Source organism: Pinus tabuliformis, chromosome 2_2 (genome assembly GCF_031772625.1).
Source record: "Pinus tabuliformis cultivar Carrire ecotype Pingquan chromosome 2_2, CPIR1, whole genome shotgun sequence".
Taxonomy (NCBI): domain Eukaryota; kingdom Viridiplantae; phylum Streptophyta; class Pinopsida; order Pinales; family Pinaceae; genus Pinus; species Pinus tabuliformis.
In genome coordinates, this window is record NC_142300.1 from 85317257 (window position 1) to 85334264 (window position 17008).

At 39.1% G+C, this 17008-nt stretch overlaps 1 protein-coding gene across 8 annotated transcripts in view; it reads right to left on the reverse strand.

Moving 5' to 3' along the window:
• Nucleotides 1-17008, reverse strand: part of LOC149191548 (SET domain-containing protein) — a 411000-nt gene that overhangs the window by 351471 nt on the left and 42521 nt on the right. For 6 of the 8 annotated variants that reach the window (XM_089404324.1, XM_089404322.1, XM_089404328.1 and 3 more), the window contains exon 2: nucleotides 12473-12560. The exons of the other annotated variants lie outside the window; for them this stretch is intronic. In XM_089404324.1, coding sequence (XP_089260450.1) covers nucleotides 12473-12560 — 88 coding nt within the window. The remainder of the gene's footprint in view (nucleotides 1-12472; nucleotides 12561-17008) is intronic. 8 annotated transcript variants of the gene reach the window in all.

Genomic DNA, 17008 nt, shown 5'->3' on the forward strand with positions numbered 1-17008 from the left:
TCAAATATCTTGGGCTGCCAATCTTCAACAAGAGGGCGTCAAGCAAAGACTGGTCTCCTCAGCTAGACAAATTCAAAGCAAAGATGCAAGCCTGGGGATCCTCTTGGCTCAACATCGCCGGCAAAGCAGTGCTCATCAAGGCAGTTCTCAGCAGTCTTCCAATTTTCAAATTCTCTGTCCTCCTGGCACCTATGGGAATTATCAAAAAGATGGAGGAACTAATCAGGCATTTCTTCTGGAAAGGTGGCAAACAAAATGATAAGAGATTTTCCCTAATCAATTGGGAAACAGTCACAAAACCAATTTTTGAAGGGGGACTGAATCTTAAAGATCTCAAGGCTCAAAATCTAGCTATGGGAGCCAAATTAATTTGGAAAATTATTGCTCCTAATCCAAATTGGGCACAGATTGCATTATGGAGGAAATATTTCAGAGGAATGAGGCTCAGGTGTTTGGATCAGCCAAAAAACACATTCAGAACTCACTTCAGCAGCTTCATTAACAGAACTGCTCCGATGATAAAAACCACTCGCATTGGATCCCTGGAAATGGCAAGCGTATTCAGTTATGGAGTGACAGAATACTAGATCGCCCTCCATTGGAAGAATTGGGAGAGCTTACAGCGTTAAAGACTTGGCTTGCTGCGGCAAATGTCCACACTTTGTGGGACATTTCGATGTGGACAAAGGATTCCTGGGCGGGTTGGAAACAATTTTCTGTGCCCAGCGTCTTGCAAACTAAATGGACAACGCTCAGATCTCTTTTACACGGGTTGGCCCCTATCCACGCATGCAGGAAGGACGTGAGAGGCTGGGGAAAAAACGAGCAGGCTACACAGTCAAGCAGGGATACTCTAAGTATCTAGAGCGCCCCCACGTGCCTCCCAATCCTGCCCCTTGGGCAGGCATATGGAATTTCCCCACTATTCCCAAAATAGACCATTTTTGTTGGATTCTCTGTCACCAAAAAATCCTCACTGAGGACAAACTCCAAAAAAGAGGATTCAATGGACCTTCCAGATGCATTCTTTGCAAGGCAAACTCAGAAACTGCCCTTCATCTTATGATTGAATGCAATTTTACAGTCTCTATTTGGCAGGAGTTGCTAGATCCTTGGAATTATGACCTCATTTTTCCCACTTATGTTCAAGATTTGTTCGTGGGTTGGATTGCCAGATATTCAGGCACTCAACCAAAAAACAAAACGATCAGAACAACTTGGAGTGCATTGCCAAAATTCATCAGTTGGCAGGTTTGGTTGGAAAGGAACAGGAGGATATTCCAGAACAAAGTTCAGGATCATAGAATAGTAGCCAACTCAGTGAAATGCCAATTAAACGAGTGGCTGGAAGGCATAGGTGACGACTCAAATCTTAGTCAGCAAGACAGAGAACTGGGTTTTGTCCTTAAGCTTAGCTTCCACAAGCCAAGAAGCTCACCTCCAGCACTCGAAGATTGGCAAATTAGGAAAAATGAGAAAGATTTTCAAGATTGGCTGTCCAATCAACCAATTCCCTCCCTATTCTTTGATGGAGCAGCTAAAGGGAACCCAGGGAAGGTCGGGGCTGGAGGACACATTATTATGCCAGACAACACATCTCCACATAATTTTGCCTGGGGTCTAGGCCATACATCTAGCATGCAAGCCGAGGCGTTGGCCCTCTTTCAAGGTGTAATCTTCCTCAAAGAGCTGGGAATTCAGGAAGCAAATATCTTTGGAGACTCCCAAGTAATCATAAGAGCAGTGGCGACCAACTCCAACCCAACAGATCTGCAGCTAGCAAGGTTAATTACAAGAATCAAAAGCATGTCAAAGTCTCTACACTTGACTTATTTTCATGTACTGAGAACAAATAATAAAGCAGCAGACATTCAGGCAAACAAGGCAGTTCACTTAGAGGCTGGAACTATTCTCAAAAATAAGGAAATCCTGTGGGCGCCTATCCCGTAAAAAGCCATGTTTTACTGCTTTTTTTTAAATCAGTTCGTTTGTATCTTTCAGCTTGGACAATTAGCAACAAAAGTGCACTTTAACAATTGTAAAAAGAGGAAGCTGATAAGAGCAAGAGCCAATTCCCATTTGGTAGAAAGGCACGTTGAAAATTGCTCCTTCCTTTGTAACCGATTGTGTGGCCGTTAGCCAAGCAAATAATGAAATCCTATAACCGTTCTTGTCAAAAAAAAAAAAGTGTAACCTTCCCTTAACTATTTTGAAGTCAGGCTCCAAGGTAGGTTGTGGGAAGGAGGCCAACAAGAAGCATGCTAAGGCCTGATTAACGATACCTTTTGTTAGGCTCCTACCACCTGATGCCTCTAGTGCTGCAAAGACTATGGCTCTGACGACTGCAAGGTCACCGTATTAACCACCGAAGAGTTGTTAGGCCCTTCCAGCTAGGTGAGAAGGATTGTCCTAGACTTTTATCAACCTAGCTTATGCTAGGAGGTAAATTATTAATGCAATCTAGACTTAGTATGCTTGTGCAAGAGATTATGGGTGAGATTATGTTGAGTTAAAATTGTTTATCTTGCTTAAGTACTTATTGTGAATTGTCTTAAAGCAAGAGTACTTAATATTAAGATACAATCTTATGCAGGATAGATGTTGAAAGATACAAGTGCAATCTTCAAGAAATTTCCACAAGATGTTTAACCAATTAAACCAACTTATACACTTATCAATCAAGATGCCAATCATAGTTATCAAAGATGTAAAACAAGATTACACGTGATCTTATTACTCAATGCCAAGAAATATAAAATTAGATTCACAAGATGTCAATATTCCCAAGAGACTTATCACCAGATTTGACTTATGATCTAAGTGCTTTAAGTGAGTGTGAAGTATGAATTCTTATAGCATGTAACCTAACAAGAGAAAAAACGTTAGTCACTTTAACAATGTAAATGCTAGGAACAAAATATGAAGACACTTAGGCACTCTATGTTCCTATGATCTTTTGATGAGCAGGAAGTCACTATTATGATAGCAGTAAACAATTTATGACAACAGTAAAGAAGTTGTGACAGCAGTAAGTAAATGCCAATCCAACAATGCATATGCTTGCCCAATGCTACAAAAATTTTCCCAAATGCCAAGTAATCTTGATTAATTGAAAAATTAGATATTTTATTCTTCTAAAGATGAATTCTTCAGTAAATTTTCAGATCTGAAATATTTGTTACAGCAGTATATTAACCAACAGATCAGCAAACAAATGATATCAACACCAATACCCAAAATGCCCAAAAATAGTAAGAACTCACCAGACTTGGAAAAAATCATTTTTTAGGGTCTTTAGAGAGTATGATTCAAAAAATTTCAGATCTGGTATGTTTCTTACAGCAGTAAATAAATGACAGATCAGCCAACTAACAATGCCTAAGACAATGCCCAAAATATCTAATAATGGCAAAAATTCACTGGAAACTGAAAATTTCAAATTGTTTATCCTAATTAAGAATGTGCTTCAGAAAATTCAGATCTGGAATTTTCAGTTATGCAGAAAATTCCAGCCAACAAAAAATCAGATTTAACCCAAATCCAAGATGCCCAAGAGACCAAAATTCACGAAAATCAAGATTTAGCAATTTTGATCAATTTTGACCATTTAGTATGTGATTTTAGGGCTTAATTATTACTAATTTAATTGCTTAAATAGAACATAAATAAAACTAGGGTTTAGAGGTCAAGCCTTAGGCCCAAGGCCTTGAAGATCCCTTGGTCAAAATTTGTTGAAACTTTGGGATCAAGTTGGCACTTGAAAAATAGAATTTTTGAGCTTCAAAACCTGCAAAGCCATCAAATATTCAGTCCAAAAAGCTTTAGATCTAGGGTTTAGGGCAAAGTATGGCTAAAATTGGTCAAGAAGAGCCAACGCTAGGCCAAGGAAGGCCAGCGTTGAGGGAAAAGAGGCTTAGAACGGCAGATCAGGGGCTAAGGAGGAGAGAGAAGGCCCAAAAAGGTGAACGTTGGGGCTCAGAGGCTGGACGTTGGTAGAGGAGGCTACAAGGAGGATGTTGAGGGTTTCAAGGGCTAAAAGCCCACGACAAACCCTCTAGGGTTGCCGTCTAGCCCTCCAGAGGGAGGCCGAGACCAAAAAAGCCCACGGCTAGCCCGGGAAAGGACTAAAACCCTCTGCGCAGGGGGTTAGAGAGGAGGTCGAGGCCTCTAGGCCTCACGACTTGCCTTAGAGAGGCCAAAAAAGCTGACACGGGAGGAGAAAGGGCTAATGTTGGGGCCTGGGAGGCTGACACTGGCCTTGGAGGGGCCAAATCTGGTCCCAGGAGGGCTGAAAAGTAAAACCCTTATCTCGAAAAGAAAAGAAAAAAATCTTCCTTGGATCTGAATTTTGCTAAAAAATCTTCAATGGGTAGCCCTGCAAAATCTTCAAGAGGCTAGATCTTCCCCTCAAGAGCCTAGATCTAGTTATTTATTCACTTGATCCCTTGATCCAACCTGCAAAAAATAAAAATAAAACACCCAAATCCCAAATATATACAAAATAAATCTAAAAAAAAAACCAACCCAAGTTAGAAAATAATTTACAATTTAAATTACAAAATTATGTTACAAATTATACAAGGGTTTTTAAATGAATTTTGAGAAAATAAATTTTATAGTATTTTTCCTTTGATGAATAGCCAAAAATGCTTCAAAAAACTTATGCTCACTATAGCTTTAGCAAAGATTTAATCCACCATATCAAAACTAAAGATCCAAACAAAATAATCCTTGCCCACAGTCTATGAACTTGGAGACCAAGGATTGAGTACTTGCAAACACTATGTATTATCTCAAAATAATCACATAAGGCACAACATAGGAAACTCGTAGTCAATACATACTACAAATCAATGAACAAAAACACCTCGAGTTGCACCCCAAAGTCTTTTATTATAGCAGAAAAAATAATTCCTAGCGAGACAATAGTTTACAAAAATGTTTCAGCAGCAATATTCTAGCCAGAGATCAAGATGCAAGAGACTCAAATGACTCTCTAATTTATAGATTTATCTTCCAAGTGGAAAAATAACAGTCAGTTTCTTTGATCCTTGTCAAAATAATCTTGGTCGCTGATAAACACTTCAAGGTCTTTTAATTTTGGCCCTTGATTTTTTATTTTTGAGGAATTTTCGAATTTATCATTTAATTCCATTTCTATTAGCTCAAAGTTAATTATTTTGAGCTAATTTCCTCAAAAATTTGACTTTGATTTAACCACCAAGGTTCAAGGGTCCAATTTTTCTTGAAATATACAATATTCCCTTGGTAGAGAACCTTTAAAAATTGATTCCTTTAGGACCCACGAATTTTTCCACTGGGAGAATTATTTTTCCTAAAACAACTTAATTTAACTCTAATTAATTAATTTTTTGGCTTAGGATTTAATTTTATTTTGCCAGAAAAATTAATTAATTTACACATGAGGGGATTTAATTATTTCTCCACCCTCTAATACATAAGATTTTACATTTACAAGACTCAAAGAGGGAATACACATTTGGCTTATACCCTCAAGACATATAACCCATCTGCGACATTAGATGATCTAGTAAACCAAGTGATTTGTAATAAAATAATTAAGCAGACTAGCTTAAATTATTCCCAAGCCACTTTTACATCAGACTCGACTAAAAACAATAGGAATCACCTAATAATTTGACAATAAATTTCACCCTAGCTTTGGAGTTTAAGCTAGAGGGAAAAAACTCTTCTGATTAGCCGTGTTTAGAAACACAGGTAATCAGGGAGGTTAAAAAACCTCCTAGGATGAAATTTGTCATCAAAATTATAGGCTTACCTAGGTTGTTACATAGACTCAAGGTTTTACTAAAGATCATTTACATGACATAACTTGCAGAATGGGATAACCATGACACACAGACCACTGATATGTGATCTGATTGCATTGAAAAAATTGGTACGTCCGCTTCCCTGGAACTTTGATAATTTGAGTGCAATAAATCCAATGAAGGAAGTCGATTAGTTTATAGTTGAGTTGAGGCATGTGGCACAACATGTATTGAGATATGGATTGAGATATGTCTCAAATGATGAAGTACAGCTGCTGGGATATATAGATTTTGATTGAGCAGGGAGTGCCGAAGACGAGAAGAGCACATCAAGATGTTGCTTCAGTCTGTGTTTTGCAGGACGCAGGCATCTGTCGCACTCAACTTTGCAAAGGCTAAGTATATTGCAGCTAGTTTGGCGAGTTGTGAAGCAATGTGGGTTCGAAAGCTACTCGCGGGATTGTTTGACCAAGTGTTGGAGACAGCTATGATGATAGGTCGAAGCACAATGAGATAAAGTACCGAGATATGGTGCAGAAACGAGTAGTGAGGCTCCAGTATATTTCTATAGACAAGCAGGTTACTGACAATCTCACAAAAGCCTCTATCCCAAAATGAAGTTTGTTTACTTCAGGGACAAGCTTAGAGTAGTTGAGAATGTCTCTGTCCATGAGAGGGAGTGTTGATGTTGTATTATCAAGGGCAAACATTCTCCCTAGGTCGAGATATTGACAAATCAAGGGTATTGATCAAGGGCCGTGTAATGTGGCTAGGGAGAATGGTCCAGAGAGCATCAAGGCCCAAAGTGCTCCCCAAGTCAGACGGTTTTGACCATTTTGCCAAGAGGTACTTGGCTAGTGGGTATAGTGAGTGCCTTTAGCATCGAGCAAGTGTTTTACCATTCAATTGGCATGTAAGAATGGTAATTGACCCAAGGTTTCACCATTTTTTGGTCAAAGGTATTGACTTTGCTCCAAGTGACAACTTGTTGAGCTAGTGAACTAGGACTAGTCTTGTTTGACTCTGGTCAGAAGGTTTTGATCATATTGCCAAAGGGTTTTGGCTAGTGGGTGACTCACTAACTAGATCCATTTGCAAAGGGGATTTGGCTAGTAGATGACTATATCCTTTGCATGATGTTGATGCAAGATGCTTTCCACATGGTTCTAGAATATAACATGAAGCAGATGGATACATCAACATGGCTAGTTCATTCAATCTTTTCTTGGGGAGGAGAATTTTTTCAACAAAGTGGACATCTGAAGAAGTCAAGGTGAATACATCCCTAGCTAAGAGGGAGTGTTGATTTTTGGGTAGTTGTGGTCAATATTCCCTAGCGACTCAAGTCGGCCCTTAAAAGAAATTAAATGAAAGAAATTTAAATAGGTAATTTTTATTTAAATTTGATTTGACCAGATTGAAGGAGGGAAAAATTAAATTTTAATTTATTTTGTTCCTATGTCACTGGATTCGCTCCCCCCCCCCACATTTCCCGAATCAAACTTGTCGGAAACAATTCTCAAGGGACACGTGTCTGATTCAAGGCTAGAGATTGTCCCGAAATCGCAATTTGTGTCACATAGGAGTCTGATTCGCTCCCACAACGAATCACGATTTTCGGACACATGTCAGGCAACAAGGGGCCCATGGGCTTGATAAAAGCCAGAATTGGGCCGTTTTTCCTCATTTGCAATTGTGGTTTTGGAGTTGTGGGACTGTGGGAACAACCAGCAAACGAGATAAGCGTGTCTTGGAGGTGATTCAAGATACGAGTATATGGATTTCCCTTCCATATTTTTTCTAGTTTTGCAATAGCAGTGTGCCTGTCATTTTGTTTACATTCTTTTTTTAATTTTACAACAGTCATACCTCAATCAAACGCAGCAAGGAAATGCCCCCCTTTCAATTTCATCAGGATCTGCTAGTGTTCCATTTGTTGGAAGTGGGGTTGCAACAGTAGCTCCAAACATTAAGAGAAACATCAATTTAGCAAGAAAACAAGCTCAAGAAAGTAAATATCCCTTGTGGAAGTATGTTTCAAGAGATCAAGGGCCATGCAACAAGTTAAAGGGAGGAGGCAATGTTATTTGGAAATGAAACTTTTGCAACACTCAATTCAAGAGCACCTATTTTTGTGTGAAAGCACACTTGTTAGGCTTACCATCTTGTGGAATTGGAGCATGTTTAGGAGTGACTGCATCTAAGAGGAAAGAATTAGAAAGAGAGGCCAATGTTGGTGTGACAATGGTGGCTACATCATCTAAGAAAAACAAGGATGAGGATCCCCTTCCATTCTTAAGGAAAAGCAATGCCAATTATCCATCTGAGAGTTCTTGGGGGTGCAGGTCAAGCAACAAAAAAGAGGGCACTTGGTCCAATGGACAAAATATTTTAGCAAGAGAGGCAAGAAGAGATTGATATCACCATTGCCTTCTATCTCAACTTCATATCATTTAATGTTGCACGATCACCTTTATTTATTGAGATGTGCCGAGCTCTAACTCAAGGGGCTCCATCGGGGTATGTGCCTCCTGGGTCAGAGAGGCTTAGAACTACATTGTTGAGTAAGGCAAAGAAGGAGGTGGATAAAATGCTTGAGCCTATTAAATCAGCATGGCCAACATCTAGGGTTAGTATTGTTTCTAATGGATGGACAGATGCAGCACACCATCCACTCATCAACTTCATGGTGTCTTCCTTGAATGGACCAGTTTTCTTGAAAGCAGTGGATGCTCTTGGAAAATACAAGGATGCACAATATATGGGTGAGTTGTTCATTAAAGTTATTGAAGATGTAGGTATTGATTCTTGTGTGCAAATTATTACAGACAATGCACCTATTTGCAAAGTTATTGGCATGATTGTGGAAGCTAAATATCCACAAGTATTTTGGACACCTTGCATTGTCCATTCCTTGAATTTAGCACTTAAATCTATTGCTTCTGATGTACCTTGGATTGGAACTCTTATTGAGGATGCACGGCATATCCGCAACTTTGTACAAAATCATACCAATGCCCTCACAATCTACAAAGAGTACACACATCTATCATTGTTGAAGATTGCAGATACATGATTTGCCTCTACATTCATCATGTTGAAGAGGTTGAGGGAGGTCAAGACCGCTCTTGGGTCCATGGTTATTTCAAAGTTTTGGTCTTTTTGGAGAAAGACAAATCAAGCAGCCTCAAAAAGAGTCAAGGACACAGTGTTAGATGATGTTTGGTGGGAGAGGGTAGATCTTACTATTAAGATCATGGACCCTATCATTGTTTTGTTGTGATTTGTGGAGACCAACCCATCCTAGGAGAGGTTTATGAGGGATGGGATTCCATGATTGAGTCCATAAGGACCATTATTTTTCAAAATGAGTGCCATGAGTATGAGACATCAGCGGAGGCCTTCTTCACCACCATACTAGATATTCTTGTCAGCAGGTAGGACAAGAATTGCACACCTTTGCATTGCTTGTCTCACTCATTGAATCCAAAATACTACAACCATGAGTGGTTGAATGGTGGACCTTCACACAGATTCCCTCCTCACATGGATGGTGAGATTTCACAAGAAAGGAAGGATGCATTGAGATGGATATTTCAGGATAGAGCATCCCTTGATGAGGTGGAGGATGCCTTTGCAGAGTTTTCCATTGGCACTGGACAATTTGCAGGCTATGATGTTATCAGAGATGGGGGGGGCTAAGAAGCCCTATTCTTGGTGGGCAACTCATGGGGAAACATGCCCTCCTCTATAGCAATTATCCATGAGGCTCCTCTCTCAAGTTACTTCATCCTCTTGTTACGAGAAGAATTGGAGCACATATGGGAATCTGTATAGTTTGAAGAAAAGTAGGCTTGAGGAGTCCAGGGCAAAGAAAATGGTGTATGTGCACGCCAACATTTGTCTTATTTACAAGCAGAGGGAGGAGTGGTTGAAGGGAAAGACAAAGATGTGGGATGTATTTCTTGATGACATGGGTTTGAACAACAATGTTGAGTTGGCATTGGTAAACTTGGATCTTATTGACCCAGTGCTAGGGCCTGTCACTTTTGATGATGGTGATACTCTTGAGGGGTCATCCTCCACACCAGTAGATGCAAAGATTACATTTGATAAAGAGCAGGAGGATGCAGAAGAGAGCAGTGGTGGTATTGATGTTGATGACTCTGAGCTATAGGCGGCACTGCAGCAGCCAGCAGCATATGAGATTCTTCCTTCCTATTCTATGGTTCCGGGTTCTAGTGTCTACCTTGTTTTGTATTTGCTATTTTCCATTGGCATTCCTAGTCAAGAGTCCTCAGGACTCAATACCTATGTAATACATTTTGATTTTGATGACTTAATGAGAAAGCTGCAGTTTATGGTTAATTTCTAGTTGTAAACTTGTATCATTGATGAATCATGATTGTATGCATAATGTTACAAACTTACAATGTACATGTATGAATCTATGATTGAATTTGTTACTTGTATCATCATGAGAATTTGTGTAATATCATAATATGATGTATCTATTAATTTTTTTAATATATATATATTAAAAGAATTAATAGATACATCATATTATGATAGTACACAAATTCTATATATATATAACGTGTCCTATGAGTCCTGTTCCAGGGGGTCTCCGTGTCCCGTATCGAACTCTTTTATTTTCGTGTCCTGCATGTCCTGTGTCCCCGTGTCAGGTGACTTAGTTTTGCTCAAGTCAGCTCCAAAAGGACAGGTCAGCCCAGCTAAAGGATGTGCCACTTGGACACCGTAAATCACTATAAATAGACACTTGATTCCCTCATTTCAACACACTAATCCAGATCAACTCATCTCTATTCTTCTGTTCACACGTGCGAGATAAAGAGGAGTTTCTTCTAAGGTTTGACTGAACTGTTCTACGGTCTGTTTGACCAGAATTGACCGAGACTCTGAGCAGAGTTGACCACTACAGAGGCTCAGCTGACCACATAACAGGGCCGCAGTCAACCACAGTTGACCGCAGAAGCCACACGGCCGAAGTTTGACCGCAGGAAGGACCTTTGACCTGCAATGACTTCTCTGTTTGACCAGGTTTGACTTATGTTGAATTCTATGGTCTGGTTGACCAAGATTGACTGGGAAAAATCAGATTGTACCTTTGTTGAATTGAATCATTTCTCCTAAGAAAAGTTTACTGGGTTTTTCCCTAGTTATGATTTTCCAGGGTAAATTTCCAGTGTTTACTGTGCTCTCTACTGTTTCTATCGTATTTACAGTTTAATTTTCTAAGTATAATTGCTTAATGATGTTCTAAAGTGTCAAAGTAATCCTTGGAAGTAATTATCAATTTCAGAAACTTGTGCTTGTATAATTAGCACTTGAAAATCAACATCCCCCGTGATTGGAAAAGCACCCGTCCAAATGGAGAGGCTCTCCAACCATGATAAGGGTTGGTTTATCAGACCAAATCTGCCTGTGCAGATTTCTGTGATGACAAAACGAGACCAGCTATTCTTACAAGGGTATTTGGTCTGCTGGGACTGTTAAGCCTCCAAGGCAGATAGCAGAGATAAATATTATAAATCATTTCCTTAGGCCTAATTTGATGGGGTCCGTCAAGGGCTGCTAGATGTATGTGGTACAGGAGGCATTCTTTATCTTTCCTATACTAACAGTTTATGTTTCAGGGCTGGTCCTGGAGAAGGAATGAACAACTGAGCAGAGTGAAATGCTCTGGCTTTAGAGAATGCGCAAGCAGTAGAGAGGATTGACAAGATTGCATGTTATTTGCTACTCAAAGCTTGCCATTGAGTGGGTCAATATAACTGTCAGCATCCATGATCTGATTCTGAAGCTAGTTTATGATCAAGTCAAATGGATCCCACACCAATATACTCTCATCTCTTTTATCCATGGATATAGAGAACTGAACTTGGAAGCTGATATGTTGTTGGAGAGGGCCTCGGAGCTACCAGTTGGGACCTTAGAGCTTTATGAAGTTAATGCTGGGATTGCTTCCCGAGTCGCTGTCAAACCTTCCTTTTTCCAGTCAATACCTTGGCTGTAGTTTTCGCTTTGGTTTGGGATATTTAGTCTTTTACACTGTTGATGTAAATGATCGAAGGTTACTTATTTTAGGTAGCATAATGGACTGATTAAATGTTTGTTGGACGGACTATTAATCTGCTTTTTATATATGTTTTAAGTGAACCTAGGATCCGGGCCTCTAGGACAGTCAGAGACTCTTTTGATAATTTTACTTTTTATGTTTTGGAAAGATCCACAGTGATCATAGTTAGGGGAACCATGCACATCCAAAATGTAACATTATATTTTTTGCTGAAATGAAATCGTTACAATTTTTTCCAAGAAAAAAAAATAAAGAGCTCCAAAAGTTATATATTAAATCATAAAAATGCAAACGATTTTACTGTGGGAGTCATGGTATTGTTAGTTTATAATAGAACAAGCCAATGTAGAATGTAACAGAAGCAAAAAAATTGTGCACTAATATCTTTCAGTGTTTTCTAGAATTCACCTTGCATGCTCTCTGCTGAAGCTACTTTTAGTAGAGTGTTCTTTACGGTACTGAAGATTCCAACTAAGAAAATATAAAATTGCTCAAAAAAAATTGAAATCATTTACAGCAACACTGATTATTATTCTTTAGTCTAATGAGACAAGATGTCGTGGCCTGAAAAATGTACCTCTATTATTATCAGTTTCCGAATATAAACCAAATCCTCCCAAATCACAGGGTCTAATCTTGCAACCCCGCAGCTGGACTCCATTAACCTGTTTTTCAAGTAAAACCTCATCATGGACAAGCTGAAAAATGAGATAATTAGAAGCACAAGCTATGCCATTGGCATAACTCAGTTTTATGGTAAAGGTAAATACCTTCAATAGAAATATCCTACTTGGCCTTCCCTTTCTTACCAGTTCACCAGCATATTTCATCATTATAATTGCCTGTATTTTATGAAACTGAAAACATTCTTGTGACTCGTGAGAATTAAATTTCAGTCCTTTTCGCATCGTTCCCCCTTGATTGCATCCACACTAAGGCCTCATGCACATGCAATTGGCTTTTGATCTAGTCTTTAGTATATGACATAACACAAAATTATTTCCATACATAGATTTATCCTCTTGTTCATTTTATGATACCCAAGAATAATTTTTTGAATTTGTTAATGTCACCAATAATTCAACCATATCTATATACAATTTTAATCAATCAAATTTTTGTTTCCACTTTATTCAAATAGAGCATCTATCAACTAAGAAAACAATTGTCATCTTTCATATGTCAAATTCTCTTTGAACAATTATATTCTCTTTCAGACTTTTATAGCTTTCTTTAGTTAAACATTTAGTGGCTAGCCTCTAGCTGTCTCTTAAATCTTATACATTATTATCTTTCTGTTTTTAGCATTGATCTTAGGAGATGCCTTGGCCCTTCCACTTTGAACTAGACCTGGAAGTAGTTTGTTAGCCCCTTTAACCCAATGTTGCACGATCCCCCCACCCCAAGGATCCAAGGGTGGAACCGCGTCCGTACAAATCCTTGGGTGATCCTTCGGCGGAACCACAGATCCGAAAATCAGATCCGTGGTTCTGCCAGATTGAGCCAATCCCTGGAAATCCGGAACCGCGCGAGCATAATCCACAATTCCGGATTGGGATCCAACTCAGATCCGCGGCGGATCGGACATGGATCCGGGCAGATCTCGAGCTGTTTCGAGGCCCGATGGGTAGTTCCGCAGAGGCAGCCTTTTTTATTTTATTTTTAATTTTTTTGAGGCTCTAACTTAGGTTGGGGGTGGGTTTATGATGAATTAGGGAAAAGATAGATGGGGTTAAAAGCTATTTCCCCCTCTCTTTCCTCATTCTTGCATCTTTGGAGAGCTTGGAGAAGAGAGGAGAAGAAAGCTTGGAGAAGGGAGGAGAAGAGAGCTTGGAGTAGCTTGCAGGAGTGAAGGAGGAGTAAATAAGGGCTGCCATCTACGAGAGCTAAAGAGATAAGTGCAAACCCCAAACTCCCTCATTTTTTTGTCATTGTTGTTTGTATTTTTTCTCCTCTCTCTCCTACTTGTTCCCATCCTTTCTTCTTGCTCATTTCATTGCAGGTTGTCCATCTATATTTATATTCCAAAATGGTGTTCTTTTGGCTTATATGTATCATTCCACTTTTGGTTTTCATGATGGTGTTGGGGAGTAGGAATAGAAAGGAAGAAGAAGAAGAGGATAGTGGTACCCATATGAGTGATCCAATGTATGATGAGGAGGAAGGGTTTGAAGAGGACACTGAAATGCATGAGGGGAAAGCATTGACACCCTTGTGGAATTATGTGACCAAACTTGAGGGGGGAAAGGTGGTGGAAGCTACAAGTTTGTGTGCCCTCATGGTTGTCATGGAGGAAAACCATATAGTGGTTCATATACCCGTGTGAGGAGGCATCTTTGTGGGGTGATGGACAATGATGAGAAAAAGGGTCCCGTGGGGATAGCAATTTGCCCTAAGATTTCAATGGAACAAAGAAGAAAATATGTTGAAATAGAGGAGGTTGCACAACAGAAAAACAAGAAACAAAAAACTCATTCTGAATCAAGTGCAACCTCTAGATTTGGTAGCTCATCTCCTCATGGTGCTTCTGCAACCTTTGAAAATAGAAGAACAATAGCAGATTTCTTGAATGTTGCTGGGAGGGATGATGTGGATGGAAAGGTGGTCCGGTTTCTTTGTGCTTGTGGTGTACCATTCAATGTCCTTCGCTCTCCTTGTTGGCATGATATGGTTAAGGCTATCAATGAAGACCCAAAAGGATACAAGAGCCCCAACTATGAGAAAGTTATAACTGTGCTATTAGAAAGAGAAAAAGAAAAGGTTCAAAGAGCTTTGACACGTTTTATAAATGAGTGGGTGGATTGTGGGGTATCCATTATATTAGATGGGTGGACAAATGTTAGAAACCAACATTTGATAAATGTTCTTGGTGTTTCTACTAGCAGTGTATTGTTTCTTGCAAGTCATGACTCCTCCATCAGTGCAACTCCCAAAACATTGCAAATCTCCTATTGAAATCAATCAAAGATGTTGGTCCTAATAATGTGGTTCAAGTGATCATTGATAATGCAGCAAATTGTAAGGCAACAGGAAAAATTATTGAGCATACTCATCCACACATCTTTTGGTTTGGGTGCTTGGTGCACACATTGAACCTTTTGATGCATGATATTGTGAAGCATAAAGAATGTGGATGGATTAATGAGCTTTACAAGAAAGGGAAGCAACTCATTAAATTTATCACAGGGCATACAAGGGTAAACTACTTTTATGGCACTTACTCCAAGTTGCAGTTGCTTAAACTTTCAAAAACAAGATTTGCAAGTTATTACCTCACCTTTAGGCGGCTAGTGAAGGTGAGACAAGCTTTAACTAATATGGTGACCTTTGAATCATGGGATGACATTAACACTGATAGAGATGGTGCTAATGTAGTCAAGGACACTATTCTTGACAGTTACTTTTGGTCACAGATTAAATATGTTTTGCAATTCACCAAACCAATTTATTACATGATCAAGTTTGCAGTTTCAAATCGGCCAATAATTGGGGAGGTGTATGAGCAAATGGATAGTATGTTGGGGCAAATTAAAGACATTGTTGAGCTTGGAGATATCCCCTTGTACAATTATATTCGTGCAGAGGTGGAAAAACGATGGGAAATGCTAAACATTCCATTGCATGCCTTAGCATATGTTCTAACACCTAAACATTATCATCCATCATGGCTTTCAACACCAACATCTGGGGGGGAGCAAGAGGAAACCACACCTAGATCTAGAGGTTCTATCTAGTTATATGAAAGCATTAGATAAATTAGTCCCTGATGAGGAGGAGTCTGCCATGCTACGGAAACATTTGAGCAACTATACACTTGGCACTGGTCCATGTGGGAGCAATCATGCAATTAGAGATTAAGAGAATTTATCTTCTCTTAAGTGGTGGAACATGCATGGAGGTGTTACTCCAATTCTACAAACTTTGGCATTTTGGGTGCTATCACAGGTGGTAAACACTTCTTCTGCAGAGAGGTGTTGGAGCTCTTATTATTTCATCCACAGTGTTAAAAGGAATAGGTTAAATTTAGATAGGGCGGAGAGCTTGGTTTATGTTCGCCACAACTTACAATTGTTGTCCCATTATTGTGATGATGCAAAGACTTACAATTGTTGTCCCATTACTGTGATGATGCAAAGACTAATAAAGACCTTAAGCTTTGGGACAAAAATCCATAGGAAGCCAATTTGGAGGATGGAGTGTTGCGATTAGAGCAATTGGAGGATTCCCTTATCCAGGATGATGATGATCGAGTTGAGATGCCACCCCCATCCGGTCCCATGGTTCCAAGATTCCATGCTTCAACACCAACAGCAGGGGCTTCATCTTCATCAGTTCCACTACCACAACTTCCACAGCCAACATCTTCTTCATTGCCACCATGTGGAGGCTCGCGTATTGTTCGTGGTGGAAGGAGGAGAGATGAGTAGATATATTCACAGTTTACTACTTTTGTCATAGATTAGACTTGTAGCCTTTTTGGGAATTTGAACCTTTTTTGCCTTACTCTTCCTAGTTCAATGTGTACTTGGTGGTGGCCGAGTAGCCTATTTGTAAACATTATTATTTGAATTTTGGACATGACTCATGTTGACAGTGGTTCACATGCTAGATAAGTTATTTGAATGTTTTATGATTTTATGTTCTAAATGTTTTTTTGCTTTATGATATGCTAAATTGCTAATGCTTAAAAATTTGATGTATGTTTGTAATTGCTAGAATCTAGATGGTTGATGCTCGAATAATTAATCATTGATGTACAATGGATGCCATATCTATCTTGATTTATGTACAAATATGCAAGTTTTCATATCTTCTACAACTAATTTGGTATTTTGGATGTTTTTATTGAATATAAATGCAAAAAATTAAATATATATATATAGTAGATGCCTCGCTTCCTAGATTTTTGGAAATTGACGCTTCTAACACTTCGCTTCCAAAAAACGTCCCCACTTCGTCCAACATTGCTTTAACCTACTTTTGTTATCTTTCATTGGACATTAATAAGATTATCTAGTCTCATCTCATTGCTCCACTACAAGATTGCATTCCACTTATTTCCTATTATTACCTTTAGGCTTTTTTCCATTGTAAATATTCTCCAAGAGCAACC